Here is a 15443-nt window from a genome sequence, read left to right as displayed (position 1 = left end):
TTTTCATTGTAGAAGTTATGCCTACGTTTCTGACTCTTATCGACTGCTTGTCCGGCTATTTCGTACCGGATTTTAACGAAAAGAAACGCGCCAAAATTGTTACATAATTTTAGCGTCGGGTCTGCCGCTCCATTAGCGTCGCAGTACGACCCGTAGATGTGTAAGTAACTGTCGCACGGAAGCGTGTACACGTCTTGTTGCTGAATTGGGATTCGTATCTCATCGTTGTTATTAAATGTTGCAGCCGCGTAAGGATAGTGGGTATGGTATTCCTTACCCGTAATTGTGTCATCGAACACCGCGTTTACTGAATCGACATTAATTATCTGGCCGCTCATTGCGCTGCTGTAAGACTGTGAAACCTAAAGATTCGAGAAAACGCACGTTCTCTCGTGTTAATCGTTTAAGCTTTACAGTCCGATTGTCTGTTGTTGCGGTTACGGGAGGAGATTTATATTCTACATCGAGAAAAATCAACCCCATCGTTCCTTCGTCTCAAATGCAGCCTCACGGCCATCTCTTCGTCGCTAAAATTTATTAGCTCTGATTTCTGGTCGCACACCCGTACGGATATATTTCGTATAGACTTGGTGTTCACCGGCAGGTAAATGACGCAAGTGAAGTACTTCGACTATCTTATATCCGCGCCCGACGCTAGGAAAGAATTCGTGAATTATATGACTTTCTTCTCCGTCTACGTATGATCCTCGGATGATGTTACAGGTTATACGTATCGCGTTTACAGTCGAAATACAGATCGGAGATATGTGCAATGTGTTAGGGAGCAGGATGTTGTGTCAAATCCTAAAAGATTACGGATAGAATAGGGTTTTGTAAAATCTACTTTTTCAGAGCAAAACAGTTGCGAATGCATCGTCGTAGGATCGACCGCGATGTTGAAAACACATTTCCGAGAGATTTTAAACCCAATTTTAAACGTAATTTAAGAAAGGGAAATTTAGGTGGAATAAAAACATGTATTTGTTACTTACAAAAGAGATTTAATAAAGAGCTATTACTTACATAATTGCTAAAAAAATATGCTCAAAATGCCCACCCCTTGCGATTATACATGCACAGACTCTTTTCAGCATATTATCAGAAACCTTTTTAAGAGTTGCATTGTAAATATTCGTGATTAAATCTGTAATATTGACCGTAGTAGTGTGAGGATTGTTTTTTAAGGCCTCGGACTTAATATAGCCCCACAAAAAGTAGTCAGGAGATGTGAGGTCTGGAGACCTTGGAGGCTAAAAGCCCTTCCTTATTATTCGTTCATCAAATAACTGTTGCAGAAAATCCACGGTTTCTCGATAAGTGTAGCATGTAGTTCCGTCTTGCTGAAACCAGCAATACTGTTCTTGAGATTCCAGGAGGGACACAAATTGGCAAGAACCCTTTATCCTAACCCTTTACAAGATTTGTCTTGTAAAGGGTTAGGATTTTCAACCACCCAAATTGTACAGTTTTGACTGTTGACAAAACCGTCGAGATGGATCCAAGCTTCATCATTAAAGAACACTGTTTAAAAATTTGATTCCGTTATTGTTTACAAGAGACCTAAAACAACGGCAATATTGCAATCGCTTGTTTAAATCTGGAGGCTGAAGCTCTTGGACTAATCGTACGCGATACGGATACAATTTCAATTTCTTAGCGGCTTTCTGAACACTCTAATATGACAAACCGACTTGCATGGAAAGTTTTCGTAAACTTTTCCATCGAGAATTGAGCAATCTTGTTTTCACATTCTCTAAAACATCATCTGTCAAGCGAGTCGGTCGACTGCTATGTTTTCTGTCGCAAAACACTACCTGTCTCTCGAAATCGATTTGCTAGCCTAGAAATTGACAATTTTTTCTGGCAGAGGAACACTAACAATATTAATTTGAAATGATTCTTTTACACTCGCGTACGATTTCGTAGCAAAATATTGTTAAAGAGTGAAAATTTGTTGTTCTATGGTAAAAGATATTCTGTTCGTAACACAACCGGAAACAGCACAAAAGTTTACACAGCTCAAGGAGAATCAACTCACACTGCCGTATCTATACCGGTTGAGTAGCGCTAACAACTTCGCGTCACAAAACAAAATTTCCCTTTCTTAGAAAAAAATTACCAGACATTAAAAATTTGGTAACAGGATTAAATATCACTCTGTATTATAATGCTTGATACACATCTTTACTTGAACTTTCTCAAAAAAATAAAAAATTACAGTGTAAACACACTGACAAATTTCAAAATGGCATCCAAATTAATTGTTTAATGTCTCAGTAATCGTTAGTTTTATCAAAACACCTCATATAAGATAAAATGTTAATCCTTTCATTGCAGACAAATTTATAAAAAACCAACCAATTGCTAAAAATTATGACATTTTCAGGTTGATTTCATCTTCATCACTATTTAATTAATTAATTTGAAGATGCTCGAATCTTTTTTTACATTTTTAATGCTAAATAATTAGTAGTTAAAAGTGTAAAACATTGTTTACATTGTAAAAGGCAGAACTTTTTTTATTTAAAAATGATTAAGTAAATTAAAACACTAATTATTGGTAACAATAAAAAGATTACTTTGATGGGAAAGCAGGATTTAAAAAATCCTATGAAATTATAATAAACAGCAAGATTTATTTAAATTTATACAAAATAAATATTAAATAGAATAAGTAATTTTGCAGCCTTGTTTAAATTAAATTTTTTTTTAGAGTAAATGTTTGAAGTGGCCTCTATTGGTGACAACATACTGTAGTAGTCAGCAATTTAATGATTGTCTCAATTTAAAAAATACCTGGAGTATCTTCGATAAGTAAAAAAAGGTATATAATAATGATGAAAAGCTGTATTTTAATTAAAATGCTTCAAACCAAAATATTACATTTTTTGTTACTAATGAAATCAATGTAATTACTACAGAAGATTTTTTCTTCTTATAAAAACCCCCATTAATTTTGCAGTATGGGCAAACAGAAATATTTTTGTTATCATTATTAAGAAATCTGTCCATGCAGTTATTTCAGTTATCATCATTACATTTACTTGAAAAGCTTATTACAATGGTTTTATCTGTATTTAAAGCTAAAATTCATCCGCTTAATAATTCTTGAACTGCTAACATAGAATTAAGTCCATTTAAATAATTATCTTCTATTGTACAAGAGTAAATCACATGTAAACCAGAATTTTGTTTTATAATTAATTGAAGGGTAATAAAAACACATAGTATTATTTTTTTTTTTACATAATTTCCTCTTTGGAAACACATATTTTGCAGCGGATAAGTAGTTTTTTGATCCCACCATCGTAAAATGAAGGTGGTGTTACACATTAACGCTTCAAGAGCAGCATTGTCTTCAAATTTCTGTCCTCAAAGTGCTTCTTTTATTGGCCTAAACAAATTATAATCGCAAGGGAATAAGTCCGAACTGTATGGAGGGTGCTCCAGTGTAGTCCCGAATAAGGATGCAATTTTTTCTGGAGTTTGAGCCGTGGTATGGGGCCAAGCATTGTCATGAAGGAGAATGAAATCTCAGATTGGAAATTGACGTCTTTTTTGATTATGTGCGAATTTTGCTTCATCTAAAAGTTGGCAGTAGTACACAGAATTCACTGTACAATGTTCATGGAGAAAGTCAACATGCAAAACTCCTTCGAAATCAAAAAAAAACTGTGGCCAGAACCTTTCCAGCTGACAGTTGAGTTTTGGCTTTAATGGGTGCGGTTTCTCCCATTTTTCGCCACTCCATACTTGCCTGTTCTGATTCTGGGGTGTAATGGTGCACCCATCACAGGTTATGATTTAATGCAAAATAAATTCTTCAGATTGGTAATGACTCGGCAACCGCTGGCACACCTCTAGCTGATAGAGCTGCTAACCTTCAGTGAGAAGACGAGGGACCCATCATGCTGTCAATTTTTTACATCCAAGATCACCAGTAATGATTGTCTCAGCACTGTCATAGTTTGTTTTGATTTCAGAAGCAATTTCTTCAATTGTTAATAGATTGTCATCCTCGATAAGGTGATGAACCAGTTTTTATAATCTTTTTCTGGTATATTTTTTCTTTAGATAAGAACTGCAATCCTGGATTCTTTCTCGGTATCACAGGAGAAGCAGATAAAAATCCAAGTAAAGTTCATTCTGATTCAGAAAGTATTGTAGGTCTGATTGAATGGATGTGCTGTGTATTGTATTCTAGTCTTCGTTCAGCATCAAAATCTGACAGATTCTCCATGTCTGAACATGTTCTTGTTAAAGATAATCAGGGTGAGTACTGTATTTCCTTATCTAATGTAATAAGTTCAGTTGTACCGATTAATTATATCGTTTAATTAGATTTTAGTAAGTACTAAACATTTATTAAAATTTTAATGAATTCTGTTTTTCAGGCTACCTGGTTTTTTTATCAGGTGTTTGTGTTTCTTTATTAAAAATAAAATATTCCTACATTCTTGGTAAGAAGTATTTAAAATTAATGATAATTAAACAGTTTTATGATAACAGAGTTCACGCATTAGTTTTCTAAGATTTTATTTTTTAGCAGATGTACTTTTTATTTTAAGATAAAACCACATTTGCAATCTTTTGAACTTCGTGCACGCGAACGGAAATAATATTTTAAAGAATTTTTGTGTTCTGGAAACCTGCTAATTATTTATAAATTTTTTTTATTGTTGTGGATTTACTTCTGTTATTGTTATACATATAATAATAACAATAACAATATATATATATTTAATTACATCAACCAAAGTACATAATAAATAAAGTAGGATGACTTACCTTATTCCATAATGTATGCAGGAGCACTTTCGTGATTTACTTGTAACATCAGCTGCATTATATATTCATCCCAAATTACATTACAAACTTCGTAAAATATAATACATATGCATTTATTTATTTTATTTTTGCACTTTTTATTTTAAACTTTTATTCTGTTAAATTAAAAATTAAAGTAAAATTTAAAAGTATGAAAAATTAATTAAAATAACATTAAAAATTAAATTGTAAAAATGTTTACATATGTAAAAATATGACATCAAGGCGTAAAAACAAATTAAAATTAAAAATATAAATAAAGAATTCAAATTAAAATCAAATAAAAATAATTTTAATTAAAGCAATTATGCATGTTCATTTAACTGAACTTACTTTTCTATACTGATTGAAATACATTAAATTATACATCTCTGTCAAAATAGATGGTGGTGCCATCTACTACACCTTTCAAAATACTGTCCTCATATTCTGTCTGAAGGTTCATCATATTAAATTTATTTTTATGTTTATAGTCTAAGATCCAGCACCCGATTTCTGCAGGTATCTGTTTTTTTAATGAAACTCGATTTAAGTGAATGGTTAATGATAATTTAATACTTTACTGCCGGGTTGCCTAGCAAAAATTAGCCGCAATTACCTTTAATTAAATGTATTGTAATTAATATATTTTAACGAATTGCATTTATATTTTTTTATGTGAATTAAATGTCATTTGAAAGAAAATGATGTGAAGAATGTAAAAAAAAATGGTTGCCAGTTTTCAGTCAGCCACAACCTCCAAGTTACCAGGTGTAAACAGGTATGTTATTGTTAATTATTTATGCTCATTATGTTTTTCAAAAATAATTATATACTAAATTGAAGTTTAATTTTTTCTGTACACGATAGTTGCACTGCATTCTTTTTTACAACATGAAGCACGTGCATTCCTTCTGTCTCATTCACACTCATCCAGACTGAAAGTAAATAGTTCAAATAATGGCAACCACTACTTGCAGCCATTTTTTTTTACAGGCAACTATATATTATCATGTACAGAATACAATATTAATACAAATAATAGGGGTTTTTGACATTTTAGAAAGATTATATATATATATATATATTAAAGTAAATTTAATTTGATCAACCTACATACAGAATATGAGGATGACACAATCTCAAAAGCTGCTGTAGATAGCAGCACTTCTTCAGACACTGATAATTCATAATATTCAATTCTGTACAGTTGCACAACTTCAGCTAGCTAGTCTAGCCCCATCGGGTTGGTCTAGTGGTTAACGCGTCTTCCCAAATCAGCTGATTTGGAAAGTTGAGAGTTACATCGTTCAAGTCCTAGTAAACACGGATTTGAATACTAGATCGTGGATACCGGTGTTCTTTGGTGGTTGGGTTTCAATTAACCACACATCTCAGGAATGGTCGAACTGAGAATGTACAAGACTACACTTCATTTACACTCATACACATCATCCTCATTCATCCTCTGAAGAATTATCTAAACGGTAGTTACCGGAGGCTAAACAGGAAAAAAGAGAGAGCTAGCTAGTCTATATGGAATTGTAATTGTGAAAGCACTCTTACTTGGATTATGGAATAAGGTAGGTGTCATCATATTTTATTTTATTAATTCTGTACTTGGGTTGATTGGATCAGTATAATTTATATAGTGCAGAGGAATATGATTTCCAAAAGGGTAGATTTAGAAAAAAAATATATAAATGCTATACTATTCAGGTATATCACAATGTTCTCTCGGGACTCTCATAACATATTCTCCTCGTGAAAATAATGGAAAAAGCTCATATAAACAGATGTCCTAAAATGCTTTGTTTGTGAGTTGCTAGTGAAAGATTTCACTCTGATTTCAGCTACCATGGTGAAATGAGGTCATACTAAAATTTTTAGGGTGTTAATTAAGGGGCAGAATTAATGGTTTCTTATAGGTTTTGACCTGAAAACTTGAATAAAATAGGTCCCAGAATCATTCTTGCAGTAATTTTTGAGAAATCTGGGAAATTAAAAAACAGGTTTTTTACCCTAATTTATTGGTTTTCCAATAAATTAGGGTAAAAAACCTGTTTTTTGTTCGACTTAAAATAACTTTGTTAAATGAGTAATAAACATATAAAACTTTTAAACAAAACTTGTTAAGAATTTAAATCTGAACAAAATGGTGTAAGAAAAGTTGAATAAAACAAAGAAAAGTTAGAAAAATTCAAATTTTATTTAGAAATAGTACATTACTACATTTGTCAGAAAAGTACTTATTTAATGTAAACAGAAACCAAATTCTTTTTATGCGATAAGAAAAATTTGTAAAAACAAAATTTACTGTTAACAAATTTAAAAAAACTGGAAATTGCACACAATTGTAAAATAAATAAAAATTTTTTTCAGGCAACAGTACTATAAGTCTTTCTAAGCAAATCAGAGTTTCACATTCAATGGCTTGGAGAACATCTAAACAAAGCAATTTTTATGTTTGTCATAAACAACCAGTTCAACATCTTCATCCAGGAGACTGTCCGCTGTCCGCTTCACTTGGAGTTCTGCAACTGGTGGAATACAAATTGACAACTCTACAAGTTTGTTTTGTTTACCGACAAGGCAAATTTCATTTGTGGTGGCGTCAACAACTTAGACAGTTAACATACATGTGCAGAAGTATATCCTCATGAAACAGTGGAAGGCAATTTTCAACACACATTTGGCGTCAATGTATGGTGCGGCCTTCTTCAAAATCAGCTGTTTGGACCATGCATATTACATGCCATGCGTATATGCATATATACATTGACGCCAAATGTGTGTTGAAAATTGCCTTCCACTGTTTCATGAGGATATTCTTCTGCACATGTATGTTAACTAGCTGCTTAAATACTCAGGTCTACTTGCACTTTCTTCAAGAAGAAGTGCTACAGTTGTTTAAAGTTGTTCCTGTAGTACTGAAAGACAGAGTATACTTCCAGCACAATGGTGCACCTCCCCACTTCTCTTGTTGTTTCCACTACTTAAATCATTTCCCTGAAAAGTGAATTGATCATAGAGATCCACATTCCTGGCCTCCAAGATTGCTTGATCTAACACCTTAAAATTTTTATGTCGGGATGGATGAAAAATATTGTGTACAGAACAAAAATATATTTATTAAAATACATTTTTGAATATTTATAAACCGGTATATATAATGCACTTGATATAGTGCACTGTTTCTAAATAATATTCTAACTTTTCTTTGTTTTATTTCACTATTTATCTTACAACATTTTGTTCAAATTTAAATTCTGTACAAGTTTTGTTTAAAAGTTTTATCTGTTTTATTACCCATTTAACAAAGTTATTGTACATCACACATAAAAAAACAGGGGGTTTTACCCCAATTTATTAGTTTTCACAGCAGATTTATCAAAAACTACTACAGGTATGGTTAGTACAGGACCTATTTTTTTTTTCTATTTTTTAAATCAAAAACCATAAGAAATCACTAAATTCTGCCCTTTAATTAACATTCTAAAAATTTCAGTACGACCTCATTTTACCATGGTAGCTGAAACCGAAGTGAAATCTTTTACTAGCTGTAACTTGCAAGAAGTATTTTAGGACATATGTTTATAAAAACTTTTTCCATTACTTTCACAAGCAGAATAGGTTATGAAAATCCTGGGAGGACTTTGTGATACACCCCCTGTATATACCCATACTAAATATAAACTCATATTCTCATCTAGAAAATAAACAATATTTTTCTGCAATGAATTTAAAAGAAATAATCATTTTACAATATTTTTATTATTATAATAATATTTTTCTTATTCTACATATTTCAACATTTATCATATTGTGTGATAAATTTTTTTGTGTGCTTTGTGACACCATTTTTTACCCTATCAGTTTCAAAATGACTTAAGTAACAGTTCATTAAAATTGATTAAACTTATGAAAATCATATCATGTGATGAAAATCATGTATAAACATAATTTCATATGATTTCAGCAGGGGAAGCGAGATCCTTTAAGTAGATACTTTACTCTCCTAAATTATTTGTGAAACGTTAAGACTGCTTCCATAATTTGTCTTACCTTCTTCAGATAGTAATAATAGAATTGTTCTATGTAAACAATTTTTTCACCAGTGATTTTGTGTAATAGAGATCTTGAAATTTCAGGAAATTGATTAGATCCATCAATATAAAATTATTTACTCTTGTATTTTTTTTTTCTGTTTCATCATAAGAGTAAGTTCTCCAGAATGGTCTGTCATGATGTATTGATAATGAAGTGAAGAGTGAACTCAATTTCTTTAGGGCAAAGATTAATAAACTTAATATAGAATAACACTTCTTAAATTATTCTTTTAATTTTTAATTATAAGTCAGGATTAAGTTATGAGCAACTAACAATATCTTTTATTTGGCTTGAACTTCAAAAATTTTTATTTAAAGGCTAGAAATGCCATTTTTTATTTTAAGGTAAGCCCTACAAAACTGCTTGCATTGAAGTTATTTCATTTGCATAAAACACATTTATGAAAAATTTATTTATTGTTAAAAATAAGAAAAGGAATGCAAAGAAATGATAGAAACTGCTACTCAGCTTGAACTAAAACTATCATCAAGAACATTTGACCTTAAGTTTTGCAACTACTTTTATGTAAAAATCTTTTTTTGATAGAATGATTTGGGGTTGCTTTCCAGTACATTATTTTAATCCATTACTAAACTATGAAGTCAGCAATAAAACTTCAAATTATTTATGTGAACATTGTAATTTTTCCTTAAAAAATATTGTGACCACCAAATAAATTTCTCTATAAAATATAATAAGGACTGAACGTACGTAAAAAATGGTACAGAATTAACTGAAACCTACCTCCTCTTTTTTTTTTTTTGAATCTCAATAACTCGATTACACTTCAAAATTTCATAGTATCTTTTTTATGCATTTTAAAGTAAGATAATACAGCAACGAACAAGTTGACTTTGGTTGTTTGGAGTTCATTTGTGTGAATGCTACACACAAATGTTCTTCACTTTCTCGATATAGTCTTTGTAGAATTAAAAGCCCTCTAAAAATTAAATATTATTTACATTCAAACTAACTTATATTTCAATTTAATTAATGAAACTAATATTATATGAGGTGATTATTAAAAAAAGCTTCCACAGAAATATTATTCCATAGAATAAAATTTCAATTTGAACAATATATTTGTTAGTATTAAAACCTTTCTAATATTACATACAGTTCATTCAGTATTATTAGGGACATAAAACAGTATTATGTCAGGGACCAGAAATGGTTAACGCTTCTTTTCTACAGGCTGTAATGTAGAGGAAGTAAAGGTATTGTGGACAGCCAAGTTTTGTGTACTCAGGTTGACCAGTATTACTACAGTATTAAACGTAATTTATATCTTTGTTCTTTGATTTTGAAATGTTACTAAACAACAATAAAAATACAAAAAAGCTCTGCTTATGTGAAAATTGTTTTGATAAATTCGTTCTTGCGTGGCTCTTTGATCACATTGTTGTTATTGTCATTGTTTGTTATGAATGGATATTCCAGTTACTCTTGTTTTTACATATTTATATCGCTTCTTACGTACCTTAATTTTATTCTTCACACCTTTTTACCTCATTTTTGCCTTTGAAAACTCATGTAGAACTAATTTGTTTATTTTTTCTTCTCACAATTTCAGAATCCTTAATATAAATATCTTGCTTTCTTGTTAAAATATGTAAGTTTCTTTCTCGTCTATCTGCGTTACATAGATCATCTTAAAAACATAAAATATTTAATGGATGTCTATTTGAAATCCAGTTTTTAAAATTATATTGATAGATTCAAAATTATTTTGTCTCTAAAACTGTACCATTATAAATTCTTAAATTGAATTTGATTATTTTGAATTAAAATGTTTCTCATATCTTCTTTTCTTTGTTTCATTTTGACAGCCCACTCGAATGACATGTCTCTCATTGGAAATGAAGGTATGCTTTTATTTTAGTCATATGAATTTAATTATAATCTTTTTTTATTACATCATCGTTATTAGTGTAGCATCGTTCTTTATTTTTCTGGAATAGTTTATTTTTTAATTCATAATTGTGTTTAATGCTTTTCAAAATTCATTTATTGTATAATACGAATTATTAAAAAAATCTGTTATTATTTTGGCTGTTAACCCATCTTTTTCTGTGTTTATTGTTATTGCTATTTATCATTATCTTTATCATTCATCCAAATTTTATTTTTCTCACTGTCTTGCTTAGTTTAATTACCCTGACAAATGCTATGCGAAATATAGTTTCCATACAAAAGAGCATCACTACCTTTACCTCACACCAGAATAATTTCCTTTTCTGAAGTTTTTCCAGAAATTCTTCAACTCTGGTGATTTGTTGCTCCCTATGGCTTCCGATCAAGGAAGCTCCTCTCCAACAACCACACCTCAAGAAAATCAACTTTCTTGTCACCAAGTCAGCAATAAATTTCAGTCAGCAATAATTGTAGTTTGCTATTATGTTTTTATTTCAGTTGATTTCCTCCAAGTATTATACCATTCATTACTGCTCACCTGTTTAATTGTTTCCCTTTTCTCTGTTATAAATGAATGTATTTAATCATTAAATAGAAATTACTTATTAATATTTTTCTTATTTTACTCATAGATGTTGATTAGTCATGAGTTGTTTTATGTTCCTTTGTCAGCTGTAGTTGTTTTTACCATTGATGGTATTACTTTTTTGTACATATTTTTTATAGTTTGATGTAATAAGGTATTCTGTTACTTATTTTTTCAGGTAATAATAATGTATCTGGTTTTTCACCCATTTAAAAGAAAAAAAACCTGTTGAGCACTAAGATTTCAATAAATGTTTGGCCTTTCTGGGCAACATTTTTTTTTTTACCGTTTATATTTATTGATTATTTATGAGTTGCTAACATTAGTTATGATGGGAAAAAAACATTACTTATGATGGAGTCATTTAACAATAACAAACATTTTGAAAACAAATATGTGATAAGCTAACCAGCCATTTAACTGTAAATACTACTTCTTGCCTGCTGAATACACTATTTGATTAGTGTCACATTGATAAACTTAATTAATCTGAAATACAATATTATTTTATTATGTTATTGAATAAAAGTGCTTTGAAACAAAATTACTATCTATATAATACAATATATATTGTTGCCAAATTGCTCTGATGGCACATGGCATCTTAGAACCTTGTTGGTCAATCTGCTGTAAGAGTACACATTTGGCTAGTCAGTGAACTTCCTTTTTCTTGTTGTACTTGGTCTTCGGGTGGTGGTCCGTAAATGAATGCTCTCGCATTACTATGCTGCTGCTTATAAAGCCACTTGCACATGATGGAGTGCAGCCAACTATGATGAGGCCATTGTGCAGTAACTGGTTTGGTAGGAGGAGCACGTATTCAGGCGCATAAATGGACTGCCAGTTCCCCTGACATCTACCGGCTAGCATTGTGCTTGCTGGTAGTAAGCACAGCATCTGGTAACAACTCCTCCCATCTAGGTGGATGCATTCAGGTCTTGATCTGATGGACCTCTGAGACAGGTTGCTGATGGTTACTGTTACTATCAGCGGGAATGCAGCAAAGATGCCCAGAATCTGGTGATCAATGCTGTTGGGCATCTGGGCCATTTATGTCGGCTAATATTTTGTCATAGAGACATAGCTTAGCATGGTCCAGTCTTCTCATCCAGGCAATCTTGTTTAACTTTGTGACTAAGGGTCTGAAATGCCATGTGCTGTTGAAACCATTCAGCTACAATATATATATATATTTATATATATATATATATATATATATAAATAAATGTTTCATTTCCAAATTAAAGAATATTGCGCATAGTATTTCCACTGGAAATACTGGTGGACTCTCACCAGTGATTAAAAAGTCAATTTGTTCCCTGTTGTCTTATTTTGATAATGTACAGTATTATATTTGATGATTATAAATTTGTTATTACTGTTTTCAGTAGTAAATAAATGAATAATTAAAAAAATTGTCTGATTTTTAAATGCTAGTAAAGTTCACCTTGAAGAAATTAATTGGCAAAGAAAAGTGGTGTGGTGATGAGGTTAAGAATGTATGGAGTTTGAGAAAATGGTTCATCATGATAATCCCCTCTGCTTACTGCAGAATGTAAACAAAATTGGTGATGAAATTTGTTAAACAGTTCATTGTCTAAAAGTAATAAAAAGGAAATTTGTTAAAATTTCTTACTGATCTAATTTACTAAACAACAAATAATACATATCACATTTACAGAAATAATACAATTCTTATGATTATTCGTTGTTAAATAAATTAAATCAGGCCAGTAAGAGTTTTGTAACAGATTTTTCCTATTGTATGGAATGCTTTAACATTTTTTCATTATCTATTATTGTGTATCTATTGTCTATTACATATATTTAACATTTATTTTTTTTTTAAAGAAGATTCTAATTAATAACAGATTTTGATAATAGAAATGTAATGTCTTAACTTTTTTGATATCAGTATAGTTTTGTTAAAAATGATACTGATGTCGTTTATTGAGTGGAAGAAATAATATCTGCGAAACTCTTACTGCATGGTTTACAATTTCATTGTAATTTTTTCGGTAGTTTTTATCGGTTTTCATATCAGTTTCGTATTGCCTTATTACCTTTTTGGTAGAGTAATTTATTCGAATGTAACTACTCAATTCAATCTTTAGGAGATACATACTCAACTCATGATTCTAATTAATTTGAATAACAATTAATAGCAGTAATGATGACAGGTACTGAAAAAGGTATATTATTTTTATACAAAGTTAAACAAAACGGCAGATTACAAAATTTAAGGAAGTAATTTCAAAAGATATATCGCCTTACAGATTAGTAAAAGAACTGCTTAATTAAAGCTTTAGTATTATACATGTGACATTTCATTAGTGAAAAATATCATTACGCAAAAAAATGAAGAAAAATATAATTTTGTTAATAAAATGGTTCATTTGAAAATTGTTTTAACTTTTGATTTCTTAAATTCTCGTTCCCTTGAAACATTTCAATAAAGTATACTGCTATCTACAAATAAATTAACTTTCTGCAAAGGAAATAAATATCAAAAGAGAAATTTGATGAAAGTAGTTTCAAAATTCTGTTCACATAATTTTCATTACTTGAAATTTTTCACTGGTAAATCATGAAAGTTGTTTTTGTAAAAAAATAACAAGTTCAAAAATAAAAAGAAAATTTGTTAAAAATGTTATTTTCCTCCATTTGTTAAACTATATCCTGAGTGCATAAATTAGATTCACCAAAAAGGAAACGGGTTTAATTTTTTTTCTGTATTACTTTGTTTTCAAAGAGAGTAAATGCCAAAAATTAATTTTTCTTGATGATAAGTTTCTATTTGGCCTTTATTAATTTGCTAGTAAATTTAAAATGTAATGGCAAAGAATTTAATTGTATAAATTTCTGTGTTAATTAAAATAAGTTCATTCTGTAAGATTTTAATTGAAATCTTCGGTAACTTTTATTGAAATATTTACTAGCGAATAAATAAATCCCTTAAAAAAGTCTTCTAGAAAACTACATTTTTTGGTATTAACTTGCTTAATAAACAAAGTAATATGACAAAAAATCCTTCTCCATTTTCAGTGAATTTAAGTTAGTTTAATATGTACATAGTACATAGTGCTTGCTATAAAAAACAACAAACCTTTCTTACACATAAGAATTTTGAAGCGATTACATTCTTTTTAAATTCCTTTTCCATAAGGAAAAATATCCTGTTAAATGAAATTTCAAAACAGAATTTACTCTGCACTAGATTCATTTATAGGGTTTGTATATCTGTCTCTTACAGAATGTAATTTAGACAATGATACTTCCTACATAAAAGTTTATATTTTAAAAGTATGGTGATCTCTGTATTTACTGGCTACACAGACTGTAGTAATAGTCCTATAATTAAATTTTACTCCTTAAACCAAATGCAATGGTAAAAGAATGCTTAACATTGTTCTGTAGTTTGTAAGTTTTAAGTAAATGTGGGAATTAGAAAAAAAAACATGTTGATTTATATTGAGATAATTATTTTATTAGTTTTTGTTCATAAAGTAATTATAAGATTTTATTTTTATATATTGTGTTTTCTTCCTAAAAATATAGAAAACATTTTTTTTTTATTATAGGTAAAAAAAAGAATCAAACTGTTGAATCAAATACAAATGATAATAATAATACTAGTGATACTAATAAAGACAAACCCGCAACACGTACATCTCCAGTACCACAAGTAATAGAGATATTTTTTAGTTGGTATAATAGTGAGAGAAATTTTAATTAAATAATATTTTTTACATGTTGGATAAATAATTATTTTATTATATGTAGATTTATCCAGTAATAATGTAAGAATTTTGATAATACATTTTAGACATTTTCTTTGAATAAATTTAAAAAAAACAAGAAAAAACATTTCTATTCAGAGTGGAAAGCCCTGCTTAAATTAAAAGGGAAATTGGTCTTTGTGTTGATTTTCTTATTCTAAGTAAATTTCACATAATACATTCCCACTTAACCGTAATCTGTTTTGAATTAAATTATCTGTGCGAGATATTTATATATGTAGTTGGTC

General features: G+C 30.0%; 1 protein-coding gene across 1 annotated transcript; it reads left to right on the top strand.

Moving 5' to 3' along the window:
* The first annotated feature begins 263 nt into the window (after positions 1–263).
* On the top strand, positions 264–15152 carry LOC142332799 (uncharacterized). Its single transcript, XM_075379414.1, has 4 exons — positions 264–279; positions 4075–4272; positions 7189–7455; positions 14998–15152. Exons 1-4 carry the CDS (start codon positions 264–266, stop codon positions 15150–15152), a joined length of 636 nt encoding a protein of 211 aa, XP_075235529.1.
* Positions 15153–15443: the final 291 nt, after the last annotated feature.

Source organism: Lycorma delicatula, chromosome 12 (genome assembly GCF_047948215.1).
Source record: "Lycorma delicatula isolate Av1 chromosome 12, ASM4794821v1, whole genome shotgun sequence".
NCBI lineage: Eukaryota > Metazoa > Arthropoda > Insecta > Hemiptera > Fulgoridae > Lycorma > Lycorma delicatula.
The sequence above is the reverse complement of the archived record's forward strand: the minus strand, read 5'-3'. Positions and strand labels throughout refer to the sequence as shown.

Excerpts from the sequence above, each read along its gene's own strand:
- LOC142332799 (XM_075379414.1), top strand. Across the intron at positions 4,273-7,188 it reads TCTTGTTAAAGATAATCAGG|GCAACAGTACTATAAGTCTT; the intron begins GTGAGTACTGTA and ends AATTTTTTTCAG. Across the intron at positions 7,456-14,997 it reads GTTAACATACATGTGCAGAA|GTAAAAAAAAGAATCAAACT; the intron begins GTATATCCTCAT and ends TTTTTATTATAG.